The sequence below is a fragment of the Poromitra crassiceps genome (genome assembly GCF_964638095.1).
Source record: "Poromitra crassiceps genome assembly, chromosome: 8".
In the NCBI taxonomy this organism is placed as follows: Eukaryota; Metazoa; Chordata; class Actinopteri; order Beryciformes; family Melamphaidae; genus Poromitra; species Poromitra crassiceps.
This window is the reverse complement of record NC_139629.1, coordinates 5,538,555-5,564,306: the sequence shown is the minus strand read 5'-3', so window position 1 is coordinate 5,564,306 and position 25,752 is coordinate 5,538,555. Positions and strand designations below refer to the sequence as shown.

The 25,752-nt window shown below is 42.1% G+C and overlaps 1 protein-coding gene across 1 annotated transcript in view; it reads left to right on the top strand.

The window, feature by feature from the left end:
* The window catches only part of LOC310781440 (leucine-rich repeat flightless-interacting protein 2-like), a 90,068-nt gene extending 65,500 nt beyond the window's left edge, over positions 1–24,568 (top strand). The window contains exons 7-17 of the mRNA XM_083642069.1: positions 2,578–2,604; positions 2,877–3,002; positions 4,007–4,078; positions 7,567–7,737; positions 8,244–8,336; positions 9,944–10,091; positions 22,055–22,104; positions 22,715–22,829; positions 22,927–23,006; positions 23,088–23,192; positions 23,310–24,568. Of these exons, the coding sequence (XP_083498195.1) occupies positions 2,578–2,604; positions 2,877–3,002; positions 4,007–4,078; positions 7,567–7,737; positions 8,244–8,336; positions 9,944–10,091; positions 22,055–22,104; positions 22,715–22,829; positions 22,927–23,006; positions 23,088–23,192; positions 23,310–23,417 (1,095 nt within the window). The 3' untranslated portion in view covers positions 23,418–24,568. The remainder of the gene's footprint in view (positions 1–2,577; positions 2,605–2,876; positions 3,003–4,006; positions 4,079–7,566; positions 7,738–8,243; positions 8,337–9,943; positions 10,092–22,054; positions 22,105–22,714; positions 22,830–22,926; positions 23,007–23,087; positions 23,193–23,309) is intronic.
* The last annotated feature ends 1,184 nt before the right edge of the window (positions 24,569–25,752 follow it).

Sequence of the window (25,752 nt, the reverse complement as noted above, 5' to 3'; positions counted from 1 at the left end):
TGTTATTTATCCATCTAGAATAGATTGTTTTGGGAGAGTTGTCTGGGTTTTGCAGATATCAGCCGTAAAGATGACTGCCTTCTCTCCAATTTTTTGTTTTTTTTATTTGACCTTTATTTATACAGGGAAAGGCCCTTGAGAGCGAACTCTCATTTACAAGAGCGCCCTGTTACAAAGAACACATACAGAAATGTACAGAGATGATAAATACAATGGGACTGGATGGCACTCGGCTTGTGGTTCATACAATTTGAAAAACTCAACTCTCTTTCCAGAAATCATGACCCAGTTACTCAAGATCATCCACAGACTTGTTGTGAGCAGTTTTATGTAGGAACTATTTTCAATTTTCAACTGAACTACACCTGCTAGTTAGCTGCTGCTAGTCTCATGTAGGAACTAGTTAGCAGCTAGTGGGTGTAGTTCGGTCGAAAGAAAATACAATACAAATTCCTATCAACTATGTTGACATGGCAATACATTTATTGAATCTTGAATCTTGACTGGCCTTTAGTCACGTGACTGGCCTTTAGTCATGTGACTGGCGTTTAGTCATGTGACCGGCCTTTAGTCATGTGACTGGCCTTTAGTCATGCGACCGGCCTTTAGTCGAGGCTTTCGGTCATGGTTGGAAACGCGTTATGGGATGATACCAGTCCAGGCCAAAAAACAATCCAACATATTGCCATGTCTTTGGGACTTAGTTGCACATTTATTAGTCACACACAATAGAGATATGGGCCTAGCTTTTATAGATCGAATGTAAGTTGCTATTGACTTTAATAAAATTCTAAATATGTCATCAGTTCATGAAGCAGTGCCCTGAGTGAGTAATCAAAATAGGTCTTGTACTTAACAGTAATTGAAAGGTTACAATGATGTCAAAAAGATGATTTGACATGCGTAGACATTTTTAATGTTAAAGATATTATCTTTCGCAGTTCACAATTCTCAACCATGCTATCTAATCCTATTCAGTACATCATTGTTCAAAGATGATATTGAAATTTTGCCTTCAGGATGCATCGGCATTGTGGCTTGATATTATTGATATTATAACATGCAGCTAATCTGATCATTAATTTGTCTTTGCTCGCCATATGCATACAAAAGGCAATTAGTGGTTAATAAAAACATTTGATTGTGTGTTGACGGCACCAGTGATTATTTTAGGTGTGTCTGCTCAAAAGAAATAGTTCACCATCAAACACCATCAAAAGGAAAGCCTAAAAGAAGAAAATTAAGAAGTTGGGGTAGTAAAATAAAACATTCTTTTAATTTGACACAAAGAAAAATATGGAAAGTAAAGACAGACAATGTTAAAGGAAATGTTTCAGCCCATCAGAACACTATTGATCATTTTTGTATTCACATTCAAGTTTTACTATCTACAGTTTCTACTATCTCCGCTTCTATGTCCTGTTTCGGGGCTTGCTGTTGTCAGTGGCTGTTTTGAAAAATGCAAGTGGTGACAGTCTAGTCGTGGTGTTGACAGACTGGTTTGTTGTTGTGCTCCGCCCCCTGGTGGCTGCTGTAGGACAACTGCAGCTCTGTGGCCAGTTTCCTGAGGAGCGCGGCCAACAGCAGCCGGGACCTGGACGACGTCACTATCCCAGACTTTCCTCATGTGAGTGGGCCTGGCCTCCCACAGAGGAGGGAGGAGTCAAGAGTCTGCTGTCACAGAGGAGGGAGAAGTCAAGAGTCTGCTGTCACAGATGGGTGATATGTGTTGACTGAGCATGGGGACTGAAGAGAACTCCTCTTGTGACAGACAGACAGCGTGTTTCTCTGTGTGAACTATGAACTGCTGCTTGGTGACAAAACTGTGCTGTTAGGGTCACCTGTCATCATTTATGTGTGTACTGTATTATAATAATGAAGTAGTGTTGATACTAACTTGTTGATTTGTATGGAGTTGCCTTTTGAAATCAGCTTATTTGCCTGGTTTATCAATAGAAGGCAGATTCCAAGCGTGGACACATTGCTTCATTGCCTAATCTGTTGATTAGGAGTGTTATTTATTAGATGGAGGCTTTTTAATAAATACTAGATGGCCCGCGTGACACAGAGGCCTGCCCTATTGGCATGTGCGGCGCTCAATTGCGCATTTAGTTGCTCGAGTGACATCACTAATGACATCACAACTGCCCGAGTGACAACACAACTCTCTCCCCCCCCCCCCTCCTGTTGTGAGCATGCGCAGTTGAGCAATCTTGTGTACTTAAAACGTCTGGTAACAACACAGTGCAACTAAACTTCATCAGACATCACAACTGCTCGAGTGACATCACTTATGACATCACAGTTGCTCGAGTGACATCACTTATGACATCACTGATGACAGCACAACTGAACGCAACTGCTCGACATCACTGATGACATCACAACTGAACAACTGTGTGCCGTGCCACGCCACCGGCTCTCGAATGATATAGTATGGAGAGATTCTCATGGATGAGGAGTTTTTGGGACTGACTGACTTTCTCCCTCCTTCCTCGGTGTGTCTTGGCCCGGTGGCCTTGACATCCGTTGTTGAGGTTTGGTTTGTCTGACAGTATTTCCTTGTGTTCCCAACAGGTGGAGGACAGAGATTATCTCGAGAAGGTGAGTGAAGTGTGACTTTGTGCTTTGCTTAACAAAATGCTTGTTTTGTACTTGGATATCATTTTCTACCATTTTCCACTTAAATTCATCTTCATATGTTGTTTTCTATATTTTACTGTTAGTGGTTTGTGTTGTGTAGTTACCCTCGGATATGTGTTGACTATATTATAGGTGATTTGTCTGTTATTTTACAGAAATTTTGTAAAAAAAAATGTAAAGCACTATACAAATATATTTCTCATTGTTTTTGTTGTGATTCTTCTCTCGCTCAGGGATCTCGAGCAGCTTCTGCCTTAACAGCAGCGACGCTCACCTCCGTAGGCGGGACTTCCTCCCGGAGAGGAAGCGGTGAGACGGCTATAACCGTAGACAGCGAGGCCTCCATACGAGAAATCAAGGTAAATCTGCACCGATGGAGCCGCCGAAATGGTTCCTTTCACAGAATTTGAATGGAGAGAATGGACACTTCCTGAAGCATCACGGCTTTCTCTTTATTTGGCACACAGAGATAGCTGTCGCAGGATTTTGACGATCATCGTCGTCATTGGAAAATAAGCGATTCATTGATTCACGTGTGGAATCTGTGGACTGTCGACTTCACCATTCAACACAGCAGATATTTAGTCAGATGGTGATTTTGATTTGAGTCTCACACATCTAATGCGTGCTTTAAAGGGAAAATACACCTTATTTTATTTTACAGTTTTCAGATCATGAAAGCAGAACATAAACATAAAAACAAAAACAGGCTGATACACAGGAAAAATGAAAAATAAACTACGTTGTCAAAGTAACGACTCTGCTACCAGCAGCGTAGTGTGCTCATCATGTCCTTATGAGAGATGTTTTGCATAGGATCACATGCAAGGGGTCCATGAGAGGTCAGCTGGGCGAGTCACTACATCAAAGTAGGCCCAGAAACTGCTCCCAAATAGTGGAAAACTTCCCAAGTGAGTTGGTCCTCAGGAACCTGAGTCTCTGCATAACTGAGACCATGTCCATCAGCCACAACTGAAAGGAAGGAGGAGAGGGAGACTTCCACTCCTTTTAGAATGAGTCCCTTGGAGACAGTCAAAGGGAAAAGACACCTTAACAGTAAATTACAACATTGACAACAATCTGATGGATGCTTGTCCGAGCGTGTTGGAAATGTTTCCTTTCATTTCCAACATGATCAAGACTTCTATGAAGCTCTCTGAGGACGTGACTGCCAGTCCCATTTCCTCCACTCAAGCTCTGTTTCCATGTCATTTCCATCGTCTCTGTGACAGCGTCTCTGTTACTGTTCTCTGTTCTCATTGCTCTGTCACCCAACTCTCTGCTGCACCTTTCTCCACGCCGCTACGCCACGCCACGCCTCTCCTCTCCGCTCGCCCCTCCCCTCCCACACTCTTTACCCCAGGAGATCCATGAACTGAAGGATCAGATTCAAGATGTGGAGACCAAGTACATCCAGAACCTCAAAGAAGTCAAGGTACAAGTCTGAGCCCCTCAAATATGCAACTCCAGACTCACTGTCATTAACCAATGGGTTCGCTGCCCCTAACTTGCACTGGTTGTTTGGGACTCCTCTACTTTCAGGTAAAGAATATGTACACTGTTAACCAAATCATTAAGTTAATTCACTAAAATAGCACAAAGAATAGTTACATGAGATCCTGTACATCAGTAGAAAGGTCAAAGGAGAGACCTCTTCTGCCACGAATCAATCAATAAATAACTGAAAGCTTTCCTTAAATCGTCGACTAGCTTAATTCTTTACTTTCGTACTGAAGCAGTCCTGCACTTCTTACTAAACTCACAACTGGAATGTAGACCTGCAACATTTGTTTTTTAATTCCATTAATCTGCCTGTATTTACTTGTGATAGGCGGACTGAGCACACTCATACAGTTACACACACTGACACGCCTACTGTATCACACTCATACAGTTACACACACTGACACGCCTACTGTAACACACTCATACAGTTACACACACACTGACACGCCTACTGTAACACACTCATACAGTTACACACACACTGACACGCCTACTGTAACACACTCATACAGTTACACACACACTGACACGCCTACTGTATCACACTCATACAGTTACACACACACTGACACACCTACTGTATCACACTCATACAGTTACACACACTGACACACCTACTGTATCACACTCATACAGTTACACACACACTGACACACCTACTGTATCACACTCATACAGTTACACACACTGACACACCTACTGTAACACACTCATACAGTTACACACACACTAACACACCTACTGTAACACACTCATACAGTTACACACACTGACACACCTAACACACTCATACAGTTAGTTACACACACTGACACGCCTACTGTAACACACTCATACAGTTACACACACTGACACACCTACTGTATCACACTCATACAGTTACACACACACTGACACACCTACTGTAACACACTCATACAGTTACACACACTGACACACCTACTGTATCACACTCATACAGTTACACACACACTGACACACCTACTGTAACACACTCATACAGTTACACACACACACTGACACACCTACTATATCACACTCATACAGTTACACACACTGACACACCTACTGTAACACACTCATACAGTTACACACACACACTGACACACCTACTGTAACACACTCATACAGTTACACACACACACTGACACACCTACTATATCACACTCATACAGTTACACACACTGACACACCTACTGTATCACACTCATACAGTTACACACACTGACACACCTACTGTAACACACTCATACAGTTACACACACACACTGACACACCTACTATATCACACTCATACAGTTACACACACTGACACACCTACTGTAACACACTCATACAGTTACACACACACTGACACACCTACTATATCACACTCATACAGTTACACACACACACTGACACACCTACTGTAACACACTCATACAGTTACACACACACACTGACACACCTACTATATCACACTCATACAGTTACACACACTGACACACCTACTGTAACACACTCATACAGTTACACACACACACTGACACACCTACTATATCACACTCATACAGTTACACACACACTGACACACCTACTGTAACACACTCATACAGTTACACACACACACTGACACACCTACTATATCACACTCATACAGTTACACACACTGACACACCTACTGTATCACACTCATACAGTTACACACACACTGACACACCTACTGTAACACACTCATACAGTTACACACACACACTGACACACCTACTATATCACACTCATACAGTTACACACACACTGACACACCTACTGTAACACACTCATACAGTTACACACACACACACTGACACACCTACTATATCACACTCATACAGTTACACACACTGACACACCTACTGTATCACACTCATACAGTTACACACACACTAACACACCTACTGTAACACACTCATACAGTTACACACACTGACACACCTACTGTAACACACTCATACAGTTACACACACTGACACACCTACTATATCACACTCATACAGTTACACACACACTGACACACCTACTATATCACACTCATACAGTTACACACACTGACACACCTACTGTAACACACTCATACAGTTACACACACTGACACACCTACTATATCACACTCATACAGTTACACACACACTGACACACCTACTGTATCACACTCATACAGTTACACACACACTGACACACCTACTGTAACACACTCATACAGTTACACACACTGACACACCTACTATATCACACTCATACAGTTACACACACTGACACACGATTTAAAACACGATTTCAGACAGACAAGCCCGTCTTTATTGTCACACGATTACAATCAACACATGCACGGAGGGCCACAACACACACATGCTGACGGTGGCCGGTGAAATTTGTCCTCTGCATTTAACCCATCCTGGCTTTGTCCTTTCCTCCGGGGGGCAGGCCAGGAGCAGTGGTCGCTTTTCTCGTACAGCGCCCGGGGGGCACCTAACACACTCATACAGTTACACACACTGACACACCTAACACACTCATACAGTTAGTTACACACACTGACACGCCTACTGTAACACACTCATACAGTTACACACACTGACACACCTACTGTAACACTCATACAGTTACACACACACTGACACACCTACTGTAACACACTCATACAGTTACACACACACTGACACACCTACTGTAACACACTCATACAGTTACACACACTGACACACCTACTGTAACACTCATACAGTTACACACACTGACACACCTACTGTAACACACTCATACAGTTACACACACACTGACACACCTACTGTAACACACTCATACAGTTACACACACACTGACACACCTAACACACTCATACAGTTACACACACTGACACACCTACTGTAACACACTCATACAGTTACACACACACTGACACACCTACTGTAACACACTCATACAGTTACACACACACTGACACACCTAACACATCTGCAGTCTTCTGTCATTGGTCTGTGGACAGTTTGGCTGGGGGTTGAGTGCCTTGCTCATGGGTGCACTAGTGTTGGTGCTGCTGTTGAACAAGTGCAGATTGTTGTTCATTCTCTTCCCCTGTGCACATTTTCCTAACTGGTGTGCGAGCTTGAAAACTGGCGTTCTAACCAGCAAAGTTACAAGTTCACTTCTCTAACCTGCATGTTACTGTCACCTGTTCTTCTGGTGTCTGTTACTGTCATCTGTTCTTCCTGTGTGTGTGTGTGTGTGTGTGTGTGTGTGTGTGTGTGTGTGTGTGTGTGTGTGTGCGCGTGCGTGCGTGCGTGCGTGTGTGTATTTTCATTAGACCTGCAAGCCGGGGTGAAATAGTATTATTTTTGATTGCATTGGATTTTCTTTCTTTCATGAGTATGTTATTTCTCTTCCATGACTCCATATTAGGATGCCTTAGTGGAGGTGGAGGAGAAGTACCGCAAGGCCATGGTGTCCAATGCCCAGCTGGACAACGAGAAGAACAACCTGATGTACCAGGTGGACACTCTGAAGGACTCACTCATGGAGCTCGAGGAGCTGCTCTCCGAGTCGCGCCGCCAATACGAGGAGAAACTCAAGGTACAGCAGGCGGAGAAATAAAGTCTTTGAAATGTGTTGATCAAGTCATTTGACACTGGCTAGTTTTACTGGAAGTAAAAGTTTAATAACGAAGGGATTGGATAGAAAAGATTGTTTATTATAGGAATAGGAAGCCTCACGACTTTTCATACAGAGGACATGAAGGGATCCATTTTGTTTGATCTGTTGTTGCACTAAACTTACTCCACTGCACTGCAAGCTCAAGTGGTGGGAATTGGTTGTTAAATTGCTGCATTTCTAACATCAGTTGTTGGGATCGGGGTCTCTACGCACTATTAGAACTATCAAAAACAGCAACATTATAAAGACTAGATTTCCCACACTGGCAGGTATCTGTATTTGATTGATCTAAGTAAACTTGTTTAAAGTGGGGTAACTCATGTCCTTAGCTGACAAAATGACCAGTGTTTAAGAAATGAACTCATTCATTTATTCTCCGAAAGAAGTCCAGTTCCTTGTGCCGAGACTTCTCTTGTTCCTCACAGGACTTTGAGCGAGAGAAACAGGCGCACACCGTGCTGCAGTTCCAGTTCAGTGACATGAAAGAGACGCTAAAACAAAGTGAAGAGCTGCTAAATGTGAGTACAGGAGTCCCATCTTCTGCTCCCACGTGTCGAAGTGTGTGTGTGTGTGTGTGTGTGTGTGTGTGTGTGTGTGTGTGTGTGACTGTACGAGTGTGAAGCAAAGAGCTACGGCTGCACGATATGCAAAATGAATAAGTAAATAAATCATATTGCAAATAATGATATTTGCATTTCATTTTTGCTGAAAGAAATGGTGTAATTTCTGTAGCAGCACAATGCTTCAGTTACTGTGACCTGAAACAAAATGCAGCGGCTCCTGCGATTTGGATATCAGACTTGGCCATAATTGCGATTTTCGATATCGATTTGATTCATTGTGCCCTAGAAATGCATGCTCAGCAAACCTCGCCCGGAGAGATAAAGGTGTTAACAAATATCAACAAGCAGCTGGCTTTCACTTCATTTCTTCTGTAACCACGCTGCATGTAGGGGGTGTAGATTTCACTTTCCTATCTCTTCACCTTTATGCTTCTTTATGCACTTTGTTTGTTTCTCTGCTGCATCACTCTTCTTTTCCAACTTCCCCTCCCTTTCCTGCGACTCAGGAGATCCGTCAGCTGCGTCTGAAGCAGGACGGCTTCGCTCGGGAAATATCAGACCTGCAGGAGACGCTGGAGTGGAAAGATAAAAAAATCGGGGTATGACCTGACCCTAGTGTTAATTTCGTCGACGAAAAATGTTGGTCGACTACCTTTTTCCCCAAGACTAAGACGAGACTAAAATGTTCAGACTTTTAGTTTCATTGACTAAGACGAGACTAAAATGCTCAAACTTTTAGTCGACTAAAACTTGACTAAATAAAAACAGGATGAGGTTGACTAAATATGATAAAAACTAACAAGGACATTTGACACGGGACTAAGACCAAATAAAAAAAATAGCCGACAAAGTTAACACTACCTGACCCAACGGTTCTGCAATTTATTGACTTCCGCATGTCTCCCATTTACTTTTGACCTGGCAAACAATACCTTCCTTTGCTTGAAACTGTATTCCTTCTTTCACTTTCCTATCACTTCTTTTGTGCAAATTCTCCTCCTCTTCTGCACGTCATCCCTGCCACTCGGGGCTTTTGCTCAGGCCTTAGAGCGACAGAAAGAATATACAGACGCAATCCGAATTGAGCGAGATGAGCTCAGAGACGAGGCGGTCCAGCTGAAAGATATTCTGAAGGTACTGAGTCTGTGTGAAGTCATTATTTCTTTCTTCCAATTACTGTATGGTCTTCTTGCACTTTCATTTTTTTCCATTTCATTTTAGGACTCTAAATTCAAGCTGCTCTAAAATGTCAAACAAGGGGTTTGATATAGGCGTAATGCTGAATAAAGTTTTCTAATTGGAAAATTGCATCCTGGAAAATTGCTTGAAGCTAGAAAGTGACTGATCAGTAATTATTTGGTCCTATCTTCCCACTATGCTTATAATACAAAGATCTTCCAGGTTTACTTTTGCTTCACTGTGTTTCGAAGCGCTGTTTTATGGACATGTGAGGAGATTTCACAGAAGTTCAGAAGATCTTTCATTGCCAAAATCAAACAAATCAACCAGTTAATTTGTGCAGCTCAGTTTCATGATTATGCTTGCCCTCCAATTTCCCCTAGAAACATGGAATAGTGTTGGGACCCGATCTGAACAACATCAACGGGGACGTGGTTGAGGCAGACACGGAGGGGTCGTCCAGTGGAGAGCCCGGCGCCCGCCTGGCCCAGGACTCACACACTTCCCCCACGGAAGGCAACAGCATGCTCGGTAAAACACATTGTGGAAGAAATGGCCAATGCATGCTTTTTGCTCAGCACAAAACTACAGTAGCCAAAGAGGTTCATTCCAAAATGCTATATGCAGTGTCCATTCTGGAAACAATAGGTTACCTCTTTGCTCAATGAAAAACAAAAACAAAAAAACAGATGGTTGAATGCTCTAAAATGTCACTATTTAGTCAGGAAATGGCTCAAAATAAGGAATAACAAATACAATTGAGGGGTGCCAATTGTTTCAAATACTGGATGTCTCCTTTTGGAATGAACTCTTCTGTCCTAATAGAGAGCCACAGGGATGACGTATTTTTGTAGGCTGAATGCGGAAGTCCCGAACTTCCTGGTTCTTCACTGTTTCTGTCTATGGGATTTTTGAATGGGTTTTTGGCACGATGCTTCAAATAATGTCTGTGGGCAACGCAAGTTTAATCAAACGCGAACCAAGGTTCAGCGGGATAATCTTCACACATGAGGACCACTTTCATGAGTTTTGAAGCGTAAATGCGAGCCCTAGAGGTAAAAGGCTCGTGCTAAGCTAATCCAGAACTACACACAGTGTCGCATAGGCATCCACGCATTGATTGTGATTGAAGGCGCGAGAGAAAGAATTTCCACGTTCACTCGTGATGACGTATAATATCCGCGTCGACATTGTAGTCTCATTTAGCCGTTTGCTAGCTAGCCACCCTTTTAACGGCACATAAAAGCTTCAAAACTCATAAAAGCGGTCTTCATGTGTGAAGATGATGTTACTAAACACTGGTTCGCGTTAAGCCAGCGTTGCCCAGAGAGATTATTAGAAGCATCGCGCCAAAAACCCATTCAAAACTCCCATAGGCGAAAACTGTGAAGAACCAGGGCTGTTAGCATCGATGATTTCCGGACTCGTTACTGCGGCTCTCTATAGTGCTCAGTACTGTTCTGCTCCTACAGTATTTAGACCTGCTGCTCAGTACTGTTCTGCCCCCTACAGTGTTTACACCTGCTGCTCAGTACTGTTCTGCTCCTACAGTGTTTACACCTGCTGTGATTTGCACTGACCTTAAGCCTGCATGTTGCACATCTTGCACTCCATCTTACGTTTCACTGGAAAAAGTGTTTCTTGCATTTGAAGCTGTCTCTTCATTACTACATGTTGGCTGCATGTCATTATCTATCTCTTGCACCATTTTCATGATTTCAGCTCATCTCCTACACTTCATTTCCAAACCAAAGTGCACATTGTGTGTGTATTACAGCACATTGTGTGTATATTACAGCACATTGTGTGTATATTACAGCACATTGTGTGTGTATTACAGCACATTGTGTATATTACAGCACATTGTGTGTATGTTACAGCACATTGTGTGTATATTACAGCACATTGTGTGTATGTTACAGCACATTGTGTGTATATTACAGCACATTGTGTGTATTACAGCACATTGTGTGTATATTACAGCACATTGTGTGTATATTACAGCACATTGTGTGTATATTACAGCACATTGTGTGTATATTACAGCACATTGTGTGTATATTACAGCACATTGTGTATATATTACAGCACATTGTGTGTATATTACAGCACATTGTGTATATTACAGCACATTGTGTATATTACAGCACATTGTGTGTATATTACAACACATTGTGTGTATATTACAACACATTGTGTGTATATTACAGCACATTGTGTGTATATTACAACACATTGTGTGTATATTACAGCACATTGTGTGTATATTACAGCACATTGTGTGTATATTACAACACATTGTGTGTATATTACAGCACATTGTGTGTATTACAGCACATTGTGTGTATATTACAGCACATTGTGTGTATTACAGCACATTGTGTGTATATTACAGCACATTGTGTGTGTATTACAGCACATTGTGTGTATATTACAGCACATTGTGTGTATATTACAGCACATTGTGTGTATATTACAGCACATTGTGTGTATATTACAACACATTGTGTGTATATTACAGCACATTGTGTGTATATTACAGCACATTGTGTGTATATTACAACACATTGTGTGTATATTACAGCACATTGTGTGTATATTACAGCACATTGTGTGTATATTACAGCACATTGTGTATATTACAGCACATTGTGTGTATATTACAGCACATTGTGTGTATATTACAGCACATTGTGTATATTACAGCACATTGTGTGTATATTACAGCACATTGTGTGTATATTACAGCACATTGTGTATATATTACAGCACATTGTGTGTATATTACAACACATTGTGTGTATATTACAACACATTGTGTGTATATTACAGCACATTGTGTGTATATTACAACACATTGTGTGTATATTACAGCACATTGTGTGTATATTACAGCACATTGTGTGTATATTACAACACATTGTGTGTATATTACAGCACATTGTGTGTATTACAGCACATTGTGTGTATATTACAGCACATTGTGTGTATTACAGCACATTGTGTGTATATTACAGCACATTGTGTGTGTATTACAGCACATTGTGTGTATATTACAGCACATTGTGTGTATATTACAGCACATTGTGTGTATATTACAGCACATTGTGTGTATATTACAACACATTGTGTGTATATTACAGCACATTGTGTGTATATTACAGCACATTGTGTGTATATTACAACACATTGTGTGTATATTACAGCACATTGTGTGTATATTACAGCACATTGTGTGTATATTACAGCACATTGTGTATATTACAGCACATTGTGTGTATATTACAGCACATTGTGTGTATATTACAGCACATTGTGTATATATTACAGCACATTGTGTGTATATTACAACACATTGTGTGTATATTACAGCACATTGTGTGTATATTACAGCACATTGTGTATATTACAGCACATTGTGTGTATATTACAGCACATTGTGTGTATATTACAGCACATTGTGTATATATTACAGCACATTGTGTGTATATTACAGCACATTGTGTGTATATTACAGCACATTGTGTATATATTACAGCACATTGTGTGTATATTACAACACATTGTGTGTATATTACAGCACATTGTGTGTATATTACAGCACATTGTGTGTATATTACAGCACATTGTGTATATTACAGCACATTGTGTGTATTACAGCACATTGTGTGTATATTACAGCACATTGTGTGTATATTACAGCACATTGTGTGTATTACAGCACATTGTGTGTATATTACAGCACATTGTGTGTATATTACAGCACATTGTGTGTATATTACAGCACATTGTGTGTATATTACAACACATTGTGTGTATATTACAGCACATTGTGTGTATTACAGCACATTGTGTGTATATTACAGCACATTGTGTATATATTACAGCACATTGTGTGTATATTACAGCACATTGTGTGTATATTACAGCACATTGTGTATATTACAGCACATTGTGTGTATATTACAGCACATTGTGTATATATTACAGCACATTGTGTGTATATTACAGCACATTGTGTATATTACAGCACATTGTGTATATTACAGCACATTGTATATATTACAGCACATTGTGTATATATTACAGCACATTGTGTGTATATTACAGCACATTGTGTGTATATTACAACACATTGTGTGTATATTACAGCACATTGTGTATATTACAGCACATTGTGTGTATTACAGCACATTGTGTGTATATTACAGCACATTGTGTGTATATTACAGCACATTGTGTGTATTACAGCACATTGTGTGTATATTACAGCACATTGTGTATATATTACAGCACATTGTGTGTATATTACAGCACATTGTGTATATTACAGCACATTGTGTATATTACAGCACATTGTGTATATATTACAGCACATTGTGTGTATATTACAGCACATTGTGTGTATATTACAACACATTGTGTGTATATTACAGCACATTGTGTGTATATTACAACACATTGTGTGTATATTACAGCACATTGTGTGTATATTACAGCACATTGTGTGTATATTACAGCACATTGTGTATATTACAGCACATTGTGTATATTACAGCACATTGTGTGTGTATTACAGCACATTGTGTATATTACAGCACATTGTGTATATTACAGCACATTGTGTATATATTACAGCACATTGTGTGTATATTACAGCACATTGTGTGTGCATTACAGCACATTGTGTGTATATTACAGCACATTGTGTGTGTATTACAGCACATTGTGTGTATATTCAAGATTCAAGATCTTGAATCTTGAATATACAAGATTTTTATTGTCACTCCATGGTACAAGTATCACGTGTGAAATTCTTGTGCTGTGGACTCCATTTACAACATAGTACAAATATAACAGGGCATATGAGTGCAAAAACACATTGTGTGTGTATATTACAGCACATTGTGTGTGTATTACAGCACATTGTGTGTGTATATTACAGATGTTGAATGACCGGTCAGTTTTTGGGGGTCTGGAAAGAGATTTATTTGTAGCATAATTAGACTTGTTTGATTTAGTATAGTAAATTCCATAGCTGTATAGTCTAGTAGTCATGAGATTTTAATTGAACTATTCCATATACATATTTCCCTCTAATAAGACTTTGCTTATTGACAATCAGTAACCTTAATGACACACACACACACACACACACACACACACACACACCGATTCTCAAACACCATACAACACCACTGTAGTGATTTCAAACTACACGTTTTCGAGCCTTTCCTCTATTTCTTTGATGCATCTGGGATCAGGTATTTCATTTCGGTGCTCCTCTCTTTCTCCTCCTTTTCCTCTTCTTGTTTTTTGGCTTTTCTGGGCCATCCTCGTCTTTTTCCATCTCTTTCTTGCTGCTGAATCAGTCTAGAGTGTCCTGCCTCTTCTTCACTTCTGCTGTTGAATCAGTCTAGAGTGTCCTGCCTCTTATTCACTTCTGCTGTTGCGCTTTGGTCAAGGTGAAAAAGATTTACGCTTTTGAAAATCATGTTTCAAGTCATCATTTTCCGGTGTTTCATCACCGTCTGCTTCTCATGATCTCTCAGGCAGCGTACAAGAGACTCAATTGAGAAGTAGTGGAGAGGAAGAGGTGGATCCAGATCAGCATCGAGACAGGCTGGAGGAAGCTAAAGAGAGAGACTTGAGCTCTGCTGCACCCTGTAATGTCACTAGTGCTTCCACACTAGAAACATCTACACCCTGTAATGTCACTAGTGCTTCCACACTGGAAACATCTAGGGAACAGCAAGAGGCACACCTGCCCCCAGTGGAGGGCAGTGTTGGAGAAAGTGGCCTCAGCAATGATATTGACAATAATAATCACTCTCCAATCACAGATGCCAAAGATAAAATGATTTGCAACTCTGAGTTTCAAGAGATTGTGACAAGTCCTGATGAAAAAGATCCAGGGGCAAACGAGGTTGAGTTGGGAGATGTAGCAGAGACAAGTAATGTCGAGATAGAAGTTGAAAAAGTTAGTATTGGGGATTCAGAAACCTTAGTTGTCGAGTGTAGTGATGATGTTAGAGAGGCACGTAATGATCTCTCTGAAGAGCAAGTAAACGCCCCGGAGGAAGTTGAGGGAAGTGAATTAACTAGAGGCAGTGCAGACTCATGTTCGCAGGAAGAAGTCGTAGAGAATATGATGAAAGTCAGCTTACCTGAGGAGTCAATGCCAGCCCCATCAAACACACCTGAGGAGTCAATGCCAGCCACATCAAACACACCTGAGGAGTCAATGCCAGCAACATCAAACACACCTGAGGAGTCAATGCCAGCCACATCAAACACACCTGAGGAGTCAATGCCAGCCACATCAAACACACCTGAGGAGTCAATGCCAGTCACATCAAACACACCTGAGGAGTCAATGCCAGCAACATCAAACACACCTGAGTCAATGCCAGCCCCATCAAACACACCTGAGGAGTCAATGCCAGCCACCTCAAACACACCTGAGGAGTCAATGCCAGTCACATCAAACACACCTGAGGAGTCAATGCCAGCCACCTCAAACACACCTGAGGAGTCAATGCCAGCCACCTCAAACACACCTGAGGAGTCAATGCCAGCCACCTCAAACACACCTGAGGAGTCAATGCCAGCCACATCAAACACACCTGAGGAGTCAATGCCAGCCACATCAAACACACCTGAGGAGTCAATGCCAGCCCCATCAAACACACCTGAGGAGTCAATGCCAGCCACATCAAACACACCTGAGGAGTCAATGCCAGTCACCTCAAACACACCTGAGGAGTCAATGCCAGTCACATCAAACACACCTGAGGAGTCAATGCCAGCCACCTCAAACACACCTGAGGAGTCAATGCCAGTCACCTCAAACACACCTGAGGAGTCAATGCCAGTCACATCAAACACACCCGAGGAGTCAATGCCAGCCACATCAAACACACCCGAGGAGTCAATGCCAGCCACATCAAACACACCTGAGGAGTCAATGCCAGTCACATCAAACACACCCGAGGAGTCAATGCCAGCCACATCAAACACACCTGAGGAGTCAATGCCAGCCACCTCAAACACACCTGAGGAGTCAATGCCAGCCACCTCAAACACACCTGAGGAGTCAGTGCCAGTCACATCAAACACACCTGAGGAGTCAATGCCAGCCACCTCAAACACACCTGAGGAGTCAGTGCCAGCCACATCAAACACACCTGAGGAGTCAATGCCAGTCACATCAAACACACCTGAGGAGTCAATGCCAGCCACATCAAACACACCTGAGGAGTCAATGCCAGTCACATCAAACACACCTGAGGAGTCAATGCCAGCCACATCAAACACCGAACCTCCTCAACATGAGCCGGAGAACGAGGAGTTAGAGGAGATCTCGAACACATCTCAGCCTCAGGGTGCTGCTGCTGCTGCTACAGGGAAGAAGAAGAGAAAGAAGAGGAAAGGCAAGAAGAAGAAGGGAGGGGCGCGGGAGGATGAAAAGCAGAAAAATGACACAAAGGAAAAATGTGTAACGGAAAAGGAAAATGTCAAAACGGATAAAGATTTAGAAACGGAGAAAGATTTAGAGTCGGCCACAAGAGATGATGTTTCTGCAACAGAACCTGCAATTGTCAATTCTCCTGTTGAAAGCCAGAAGGAATTAAGGATGGATCAAGTTAAGGATGAGCAGGACAAGCAACATATTGTGCACACCGAGGTAGAAGGAGTGGAATCTGTTATGAGTCCCAACACAGAGTCCAACCTCAGTACGACTAATCTTATCGACAACTCCAAAAGTACCGAGAGCACCGGTGACCGTGATGGAGAATGTACTTCAAATGTAGATAACTCTAAAGATGGAAAAGATGTCCCAACTAAGACGGATGTTCAGGTAGAATCCGAAATTATTGATTGCACAACGGATGAAGCCGGGTCTGTTAATGAGGTTGAATCAGAATGCACGACCAATGATGCCGAAAACAGCTTTGAAACAGCAGCAAGCACTATGGCAACCGTTGAGGCTAAATCACAAGATCCAAGCGATGCTGATGCAGCCACAGACAAATCTGAATCCACAAGCAACTATGAGACTAAGGAAAACAAGTTGGAGGCCTCATCAAACACTGATATCTTCTTTGATTGCCTTGTGAGCTCATCTGGCTCAGATGTGCAAGTGGAGTCCAATCAATCCACAACCGTGAACTCAGGCAGTGACGATGTCCTTTCTGTTGGTGGACCTTTGGAGGAAACTGAGACAGTCAAGGATGAGGAGGAGCCAGCAGTAGAGGTGGAACAGAAATCCTCTTCTTGCATTGTCACTGCTGCCGATCACGGTCAATCGGAGCTTAGACTAGAAGAGGCAGGAAAGGAGGAGCTGAATGGAGAATTGAGGGGACCTGAAGATTCACTGCAACCGGACAACTCCTCAATCCTATTTCCAGCAGATGGAGACAAAAATGACAATGAATTATCACTGAACCACTGTGATGAGCTTGTTGCTGAAAAGAGCTTTTCAGAGACAATAATCCAAGCTGTTCAGATTGGATTACAGTCTCTGAAAAGCTCTTTTGATGATGTATCTAGTCGTCCAGTAGAAAACCCAGATGACTCAAATGATGAAGTTTCCTTAGAAACAAAAGAGAGCGAGGCCATCACAATTTTGCAGACAACAGACTCTGCAGAAGAAGTTGTTGAGATTGGTTCCGTTGGCGAGCAGGACGACAGCGCTGGGGAACCGGCTATTGCAGAAGATCCCGAACATCCAAACAGTCAAGACGAGCAGGAAAGTGCAACACCTCCTTGTCCCAACACAGAGTCCAACCTCAGTACGACTAATCTCATCGACAACTCCAAAAGTAATGAGAGCACCGGTGACCGTGATGGAGAATGTACTTCAAATGTAGATAACTCTAAAGATGGAAAAGACGTCCCAACTAAGACGGATGTTCAGGTAGAATCCGAAATTATTGATTGCACAACGGATGAAGCCGGGTCTGTTAATGAGGTTGAATCAGAATGCACGACCAATGATGCTGAAAACAGCTTTGAAACAGCAGCAAGCACTGTGGCAACCGTTGAGGCTAAATCACAAGATCCAAGCAATGCTGATGCAGCCACAGACAAATCTGAATCCACAAGCAACTATGAGACTAAGGAAAACAAGTTGGAGGCCTCATCAAACACTGATATCTTCTTTGATTGCCCTGCGAGCTCATCTGGCTCAGATGTGCAAGTGGAGTCCAATCAATCCACAACCGTGAACTCAGGCAGTGACGATGTCGTTTCTGTTGGTGGACCTTTGGAGGAAACTGAGACAGTCAAGGATGAGGAGGAGCCAGCAGTAGAGATGGAACAGAAATCCTCTTCTTGCATTGTCACTGCTGCCGATCACGGTCAGTCAGAGCTCAGACTAGAAGAGGCAGGAAAGGAGGAGCTGAATGGAGAATTGAGGGGACCTGAAGATTCACTGCAACCGGACAACTCCTCAATCCTATTTCCAGCAGATGGAGACAAAAATGACAATGAATCATCAGTGAACCACTGTGATGAGTTTGTTGCCGAAAAGAGCTTTTCAGAGACGATAATCCAAGCTGTTCAGATTGGATTACAGTCTCTGAAAAGCTCTTTTGATGATGTATCTAGTCGTCCAGTAGAAAACCCAGATTTGAACTCGTCAAATGATGAAGTTTCCTTAGAAACAAAAGAGAGCGATGCCATCACAATTTTGCAGACAACAGACTCTGCAGAAGAAGTTGTTGAGATTGGTTCCGTTGTCGAGCAGGACGACAGCGCTGGGGAACCGGCTATTGCAGAAGATCCCGAACATCCAAACAGTCAAGACGAGCAGGAAAGTGCAACACCTCCTTGTCCGACAGAAAAGCAGCAGCACAAATCCAACAAAGACGAGCCAGAGGATAAGAATTCATCTCAACCCCCCCAGCAGCATGAGGACGAAGAGGACGATGAAGACGAGGAAGGCCAGTCATTTGACTTTGACGACGTCGATATGGAGGCAGCTGTAGCTGTCATTTTAGAAACGCCACAGGAAGAAGTTGAGAACGGAGTGGAAATCATGTCGGAAGAAGAAGACGATGGGAATTCAGTGCCGTCCCAATGTGATATTGAGGCAAATGAAGACACAGAGGCACAGCTGCAAACACAAGAGGAGCCGCTGGAGAGCGATGAAGACAAGTGTAGAGTTGATGCAAGCAAGGTAGATGCACAAGATGAGGAGTTGGGTAGTAAGTCTCAGGATGAGCCAACAAGGGAGGAAGAAGAATCCACATCTGAAAAGGGGGGAGATGAGCTTGAGGAACAGCAAAACCCAGTGGAGAAAGAAATAGGTGTTGTAGATCAACCAAAGCACATTTTAGATGGAGCAGGTGGGGATGTGGGAGAACCGGGTGTTGTAGAGAGCAACAGTGTGGAGGAGGTCAACCGGGAAGTGTCTTTACGGGTGGAGGAAGGAGAAGATGCCGTTAAGCAATTGCAGGGTGAAGCGTTTGTCACTCAAAATCCTGAGGAGCGAGTGGGCAGCAATGTATCGGGGAAAGATTTGAAGAAGAACAGCAAGAAAGGCGAAAGTAAGGGCAAAGAAAACTGTAAGGTGTCTTAGGTCATAGCTTTCCAGGCTTGATCTTCCATGATGTGTTCTTTTGCTTTAGCGGTTTATGCTTTTGTAAAATACATATTCAAGTGTAAAGTATTTCATCACTTTTAGGTATACAGCCCAAAGTCCCAGTCCTAAAAACAAAGTCCCAATATTAACTTTTCACTTAGGTCAGATGAGTAGACAAATCTCATTTGTTGAGACGTTAATGTGTAAACTGCTAGATAGAACTAGATCTCACTATTAGACTTGATCACACGCCAAGGAGATAAAACTGCACTTGGTGTATCGGACAATATATTTATTTTGACACTGATGCACATTTTTCATGCTGCTTGTATTGTTAACATTGTCGCTCTGCAAGAGCACAAGACGGTTTTCTTATCATGAACTGGTTAGGAAATAATCCCTCCATTTAATGATTTATGTTTTCAATTAAGGCAAAACTGTTAATTGAACATTCTAAATAACTAATTGTGAATCTTTATAGTGAAACGATTGTTACATGTTCTAACAGCTAGAGTGTTAATCTCAACCACTGTGCCATCTAGTGGGCTGCGGAGGACCTCTCACATCAAGATATTGCAATGATAACCTATCATTTATTTGGGAAGGTGGTCCTCAGAAATGTTTTAACAATCAGAACTACAGTAGTAGGGCAGTTGTTTTATATAAACAAAGCCAATTGAATCTACAGTAGCTTTAAACTCTTGACACACGCAAAATATTGTCTGATGTTGAAACGGCATTTTGTTGCACTTAATGGCCTGGGAAGGATGGTTGTGATGCAACTACTGTACAGTTAACCGACCATAAATACCTTGCCATTACCTATTTGAAATGTTGATCTGAATGCATTTTTGAAATTAAACTTGTATGACATGCCCATAATTAAAAAATAATAACTATGTTTCAGCTCTTGGCATGAAATGTTGCAACAAATGAATGGCTTACACACTAGTCTGTTCAGCTCAGCAAATTGACACTTAGAGGTCCATATCTCGTTATTGTGTCATGATGTCGTGTGGATGAAGCCCTGGTGTCTGTGTCAGGGCCGGTTCCAGAACAAGAGATCAGTAGAATCAGGAGAATAATGTTAAATGGTGTCATTGGCCTAGAAAAATGACTAGGGATGCATCCTAGATAGGAAGGGGTGCAGATGCCCGGCCCAAGGCCGGGCCACCTCGGGCGGCCGGCCGAAAAATTTGACATGTTATTTTATTAAAAATAATACATTTTACCATCATTTCAAGTAGAATGATACCACCCAAGCAAGAATATTTCAAGTGTTTCAAGTGCTTTACTGAAATATTTGAACCATATAATGATAATACAATTATCTCAACCTTAAAAGGTTACATGTAGGTACCATAAATTCACATCAAAGAACAAAGAAAAACAACAATTATAATTCAAGTTTAAACAGTAAGTGTGCAGCTGCAGCATTTATATAAAAAAAAAAAAATTACTTTTCAACTGAGCATGCAGACAATTAAAATAAGGGTGCAATGCATGCTTTTGCACCCCCGTAGAACCGGGCCTGGTCTGTGTGCCCGTGCATTGACCTCCTCTCCACAGTTTCTGCATGCTAACTTTTCCCTCACACCACACTCCATCACTTGCCCACGGATGCCTGCTCTGTTGCATGCATGGAGTGATTAAAACGCCTCCCACCCTGACCCAGCCCCCCTCCCTCCATCTCCCTGGCTCCTCCCACCCCTGGTATGTTAACAACTTTTCTTTTTTTTAAGATGGACTGTAGCAATTCTGAGTGTTGTTGGTAAAAGAGTTGTGGTGCTTCATGTACTAGCTGCATTTGTGATATTATCAATACTGGAATGTCAAATGAGACCGTTATGAGCCTGGCAGATACGTCAATAGTTGGTTTTTCAAACATCTCTGGTTTCTCTTGCAGAGATCCGCCTGAGGAAGCTGGTGGATGAGCGTGAGAAAATGATAGAACAGGTGGGTCAGTGATGGCAGGTTGACCTCTGACTAAACTCCCTTATATCAGTTAGAAATGTAATTTAAAATCAGAAGCAAAAGTTAAACGTGCCAGTGGCTATACAGTAAATAGCAGGGGATGCCATATGAACGTATGAACAAAGCACAGACATTTTGCCTCAATAGTCAGAGACAGACAGAGAAATCGTATTTAAATGCCATTTAAATGTAGCATTACGATATTCCCAATCAGGAGAATAATGTTAAATGGTGTCATTGGCCTAGAAAAATGACTCGGGCTGTTTGGGTAGGGAGACCAACATCATCCACACATAAAGTCAAGTCGAGTTTATTTGTATAGCCCTAATTCACAAGCATGTCTCAGAGGGCTTCACAGAGAACATGTGTAGCTAAATCTAGCTGAACACAACAATAATAATAACGTGGTTGAACAATCTTATGTTAGAGGGGAGGGAAAAAAACATGACAAAAACAATTCCTCATCCAAGTCCTTGTAAGTGATGAGTTGTCATATATTCTTTGTGGATTTGTATATGGAGGATTGAAAAGTTCCAAGTTGTGATGGTGTTTATCAGTTGATGTCTCGTGTCCCGGATGCGTCCATTAACAGGTGAAGAAATTAAAAGCCCAACTGGAACAGAAGACAAATGGCACAGGGAGCGCTTCAAGCCCAGATGGTGAAATTCTGGAGAACGGGACGGATCCCAACACGCTAGAACTGCAGAGTAAGTTGTGTATTTACCTGAAAAGTAGTAGTGTATCGACTGTAATTTTCAATATTTTCTATAGGACTCAAAATTGTTTTTTCCTAAACCTTTGCAGGAGATGCCAATAGACACCTAAGTGACTTGAAGTTCAAACTTGTGAAGGCTGAGCAAGAAGTCACCGCTTTGGAACAAAACGTAAGCAGAGAAGGCCATATGAATCCATAGTGTATTTGGAAACCAGACAATATTCTCAATTCCGATTTTTCCGTTTTCCAGGTGACCAGACTCGAGGGTCAGGTGACACGCTACAAGTCTGCATCAGAGAACTCAGAGAAAGTAGAGGATGAGCTAAAGGCAGAGAAACGCAAGCTACAGAGAGAGGTATATGTTTTTGATTTTTCTTTCTTCCGCTGCAAACATCAGGAATTCAAAACACCGTCCACTTTAAGAGGCTCTGTTTCAATGTTGTTTTTGATCTCTCCCTGTGTGAAATAACAGCTGCGGTCAGCACTGGACAAGATAGATGAACTCGAGTCAAACAACAGCCACCTATCCAAAAGACTGGAGAAAATGAAGACTAATCGCGGCACTGCACAGACTCCGTAGCATCGGCTTTGCGGAGTAACGCCACCTTTCTCTGTCCAGCACTGGCTGATCACTTGGGGAGAAAAAGAGAGTAACCCTGCATTTTTGGTTACTCTCTTTTTGTCTACCTATTAGCAACATTAAGAAAAAGGGGAAAAAATAGTTATAAACACGGAACACAAACACGCAATGTGCCATTTCTTTTGTCCGTTTTGTTTTTGTCTGATGAGAAAGGCTTCATAGCATTACAGACACAGCCAGAACTCCCTCAGGTATAGTACATGTAAGTGCGAAAGATGTTTGTGTGCCTCACGAGTCACGACTTGAGACATTTGATCCACTGCGATAACACAAGTTAGCAGTAGGGGGCCACGTGGAGTGTGCGGGGACGGCGCCCAGAGGAATTCACCCTCCTCCTCCTCCTCCTTTAATATTGCACTGCCCTCTTTTCCAGAACCTCCTGCTGCCTCTCACCAACTTTCAAGAGATGTATTTGCCTTGCACACGCTTGAAGCACAGAAGAGATGCTTCCTTACCCAGTTCAGTCTGTCACCCAAAGACAAAGAGTACCTGAACACAACACAGTAAACGGCACCTACAAGCTGTTGAATGGCCATGACCCCAAGAATTATGACCGTTATTTGCCTGTCAGGACATGTCTCGGACCTGTGTGTGTTGTGGATGAGAGGGCAAATTTGTGTGGGTGGTGTTTTTCCAAAAAATAAATAAATTGTGTTTGAGTTTGGGTGTGTATGCCAATCCACGATTACCCATTGTCTACAAAAAGGTTTATAAGGAACCGTCCCAACGCTGTCTAATGATAATCGTCATCACAATAAAAAAAAAATGCACTTGTTAGTCACCAGCTTTCAAATATCTGTTCCTTTAATAACACAGTAGCCTGATACAGGGCAGATGTCGTTTTGAATGGACAGGTTGTACAGTTATGCTTACAAACAGATCAGCTTGACCCGTAGTGTGTAACCTCCCTTCTGATAGGATAGTGCCTCTAAGCTTATTTCTGTTTCATAGTAAGTCACTGGTTGGCTCTTGTGCACACACACGACTTCCGGAGCAAATGTGACGAGGACTCAAAGGGGCGTTGATAGGAGACGCTGTGCACACCGGGGAGATGCTGCTTCACTGTTTACAAAGCTTTAAAATGTTTGTAAGGAAACTTTAAAGAACTGTTCTCTTTGTGCAATAAAATGTCAACCACGCTGAGTGCGAGTGGCAGATGTGTGTTTCAATCCCAGCGTTCTCACGAATTTGTGTGGCCATCGGCCATCATTTTGTCGGGGTCGGGGTTTTGTGGGATCCTGTTGCTTCCAGTCTCCTCCGGGGAAATATTTGAGCAAAAGTAGAACATTTACATAGCCTGATTAACTCCTCCAAATAAACATTTTGAAGTCCATAAGGACAAATATTTTTCTACAAAATGTGAGGCAAGCCAGCTATGAAAAAACTACACTGAACAACTGCTTTGGCTTGAACTGTAGAGGGGAGAGAAGCTGTTTTAGCAGTCCTGTAGTCAGAAGGAGCTGATGCACACCTTCAGTCCCTCAAAGGCAGGTGCGTCGGAGATGCAGTACATATGAAAGAAACAGAGGATTCCTGCACACTGTCAATTACTTGCAACAAACTTTAATCAACGTTTCGGTCTATCGACCATCAGGTTTTAACCTGATGAAGGTCGATCGAGTGTGCGGGAATCCTCTTTGTTTCTTTCAGCAGTCCTGTAGTGAAATAAAGATCCAAATATTGTTTTGGCTAATGCATAGCAAAAGGATTGTTGTCATTTTAATCTTTTTGCTATATGCATTTGCCAAAAATAATAAAGGCCTTATTTTCTGGCACCTGATGAGTCCTTGGAACTGTAGTTCCAATTTTGAATTTCTCATTAAAAAAAAAGATTTGACACCAAGATCATCCACATCAGATTATATGTGTGGCTATATGTGTACCAAAATATATGCTTTTATCTCCTCCACCTCTCAGGGAAAATAATTGCCCACCCTGATCTAGAAGCATCACAGAGGCTTCATTTGTTACTCCACACTTTAGTCTTGCAGTTCCTGTTGTTTTTTAATTATAGCTTTCTGCAGGTAGATGGCGCCAGAACACATTAACCGTCTCCTACACCAAACTGGGCTAGAGTATCAGTGGGCTGGAGGGAGAGTGACAGCACTATAGCACTGAATTAATAACAAGTCAGGTTAAAAAACAATGGCAGGGGTAACGCCTCACACAGCTGCACCAATGAGAGGAGGGGGCATGCCCACGGCTGGGAGCGTCACCAGGCTCTTTCTCCCCAAGAGGGGGGGGGGGGGGGGGCACTGATCTATGCAAATGATCA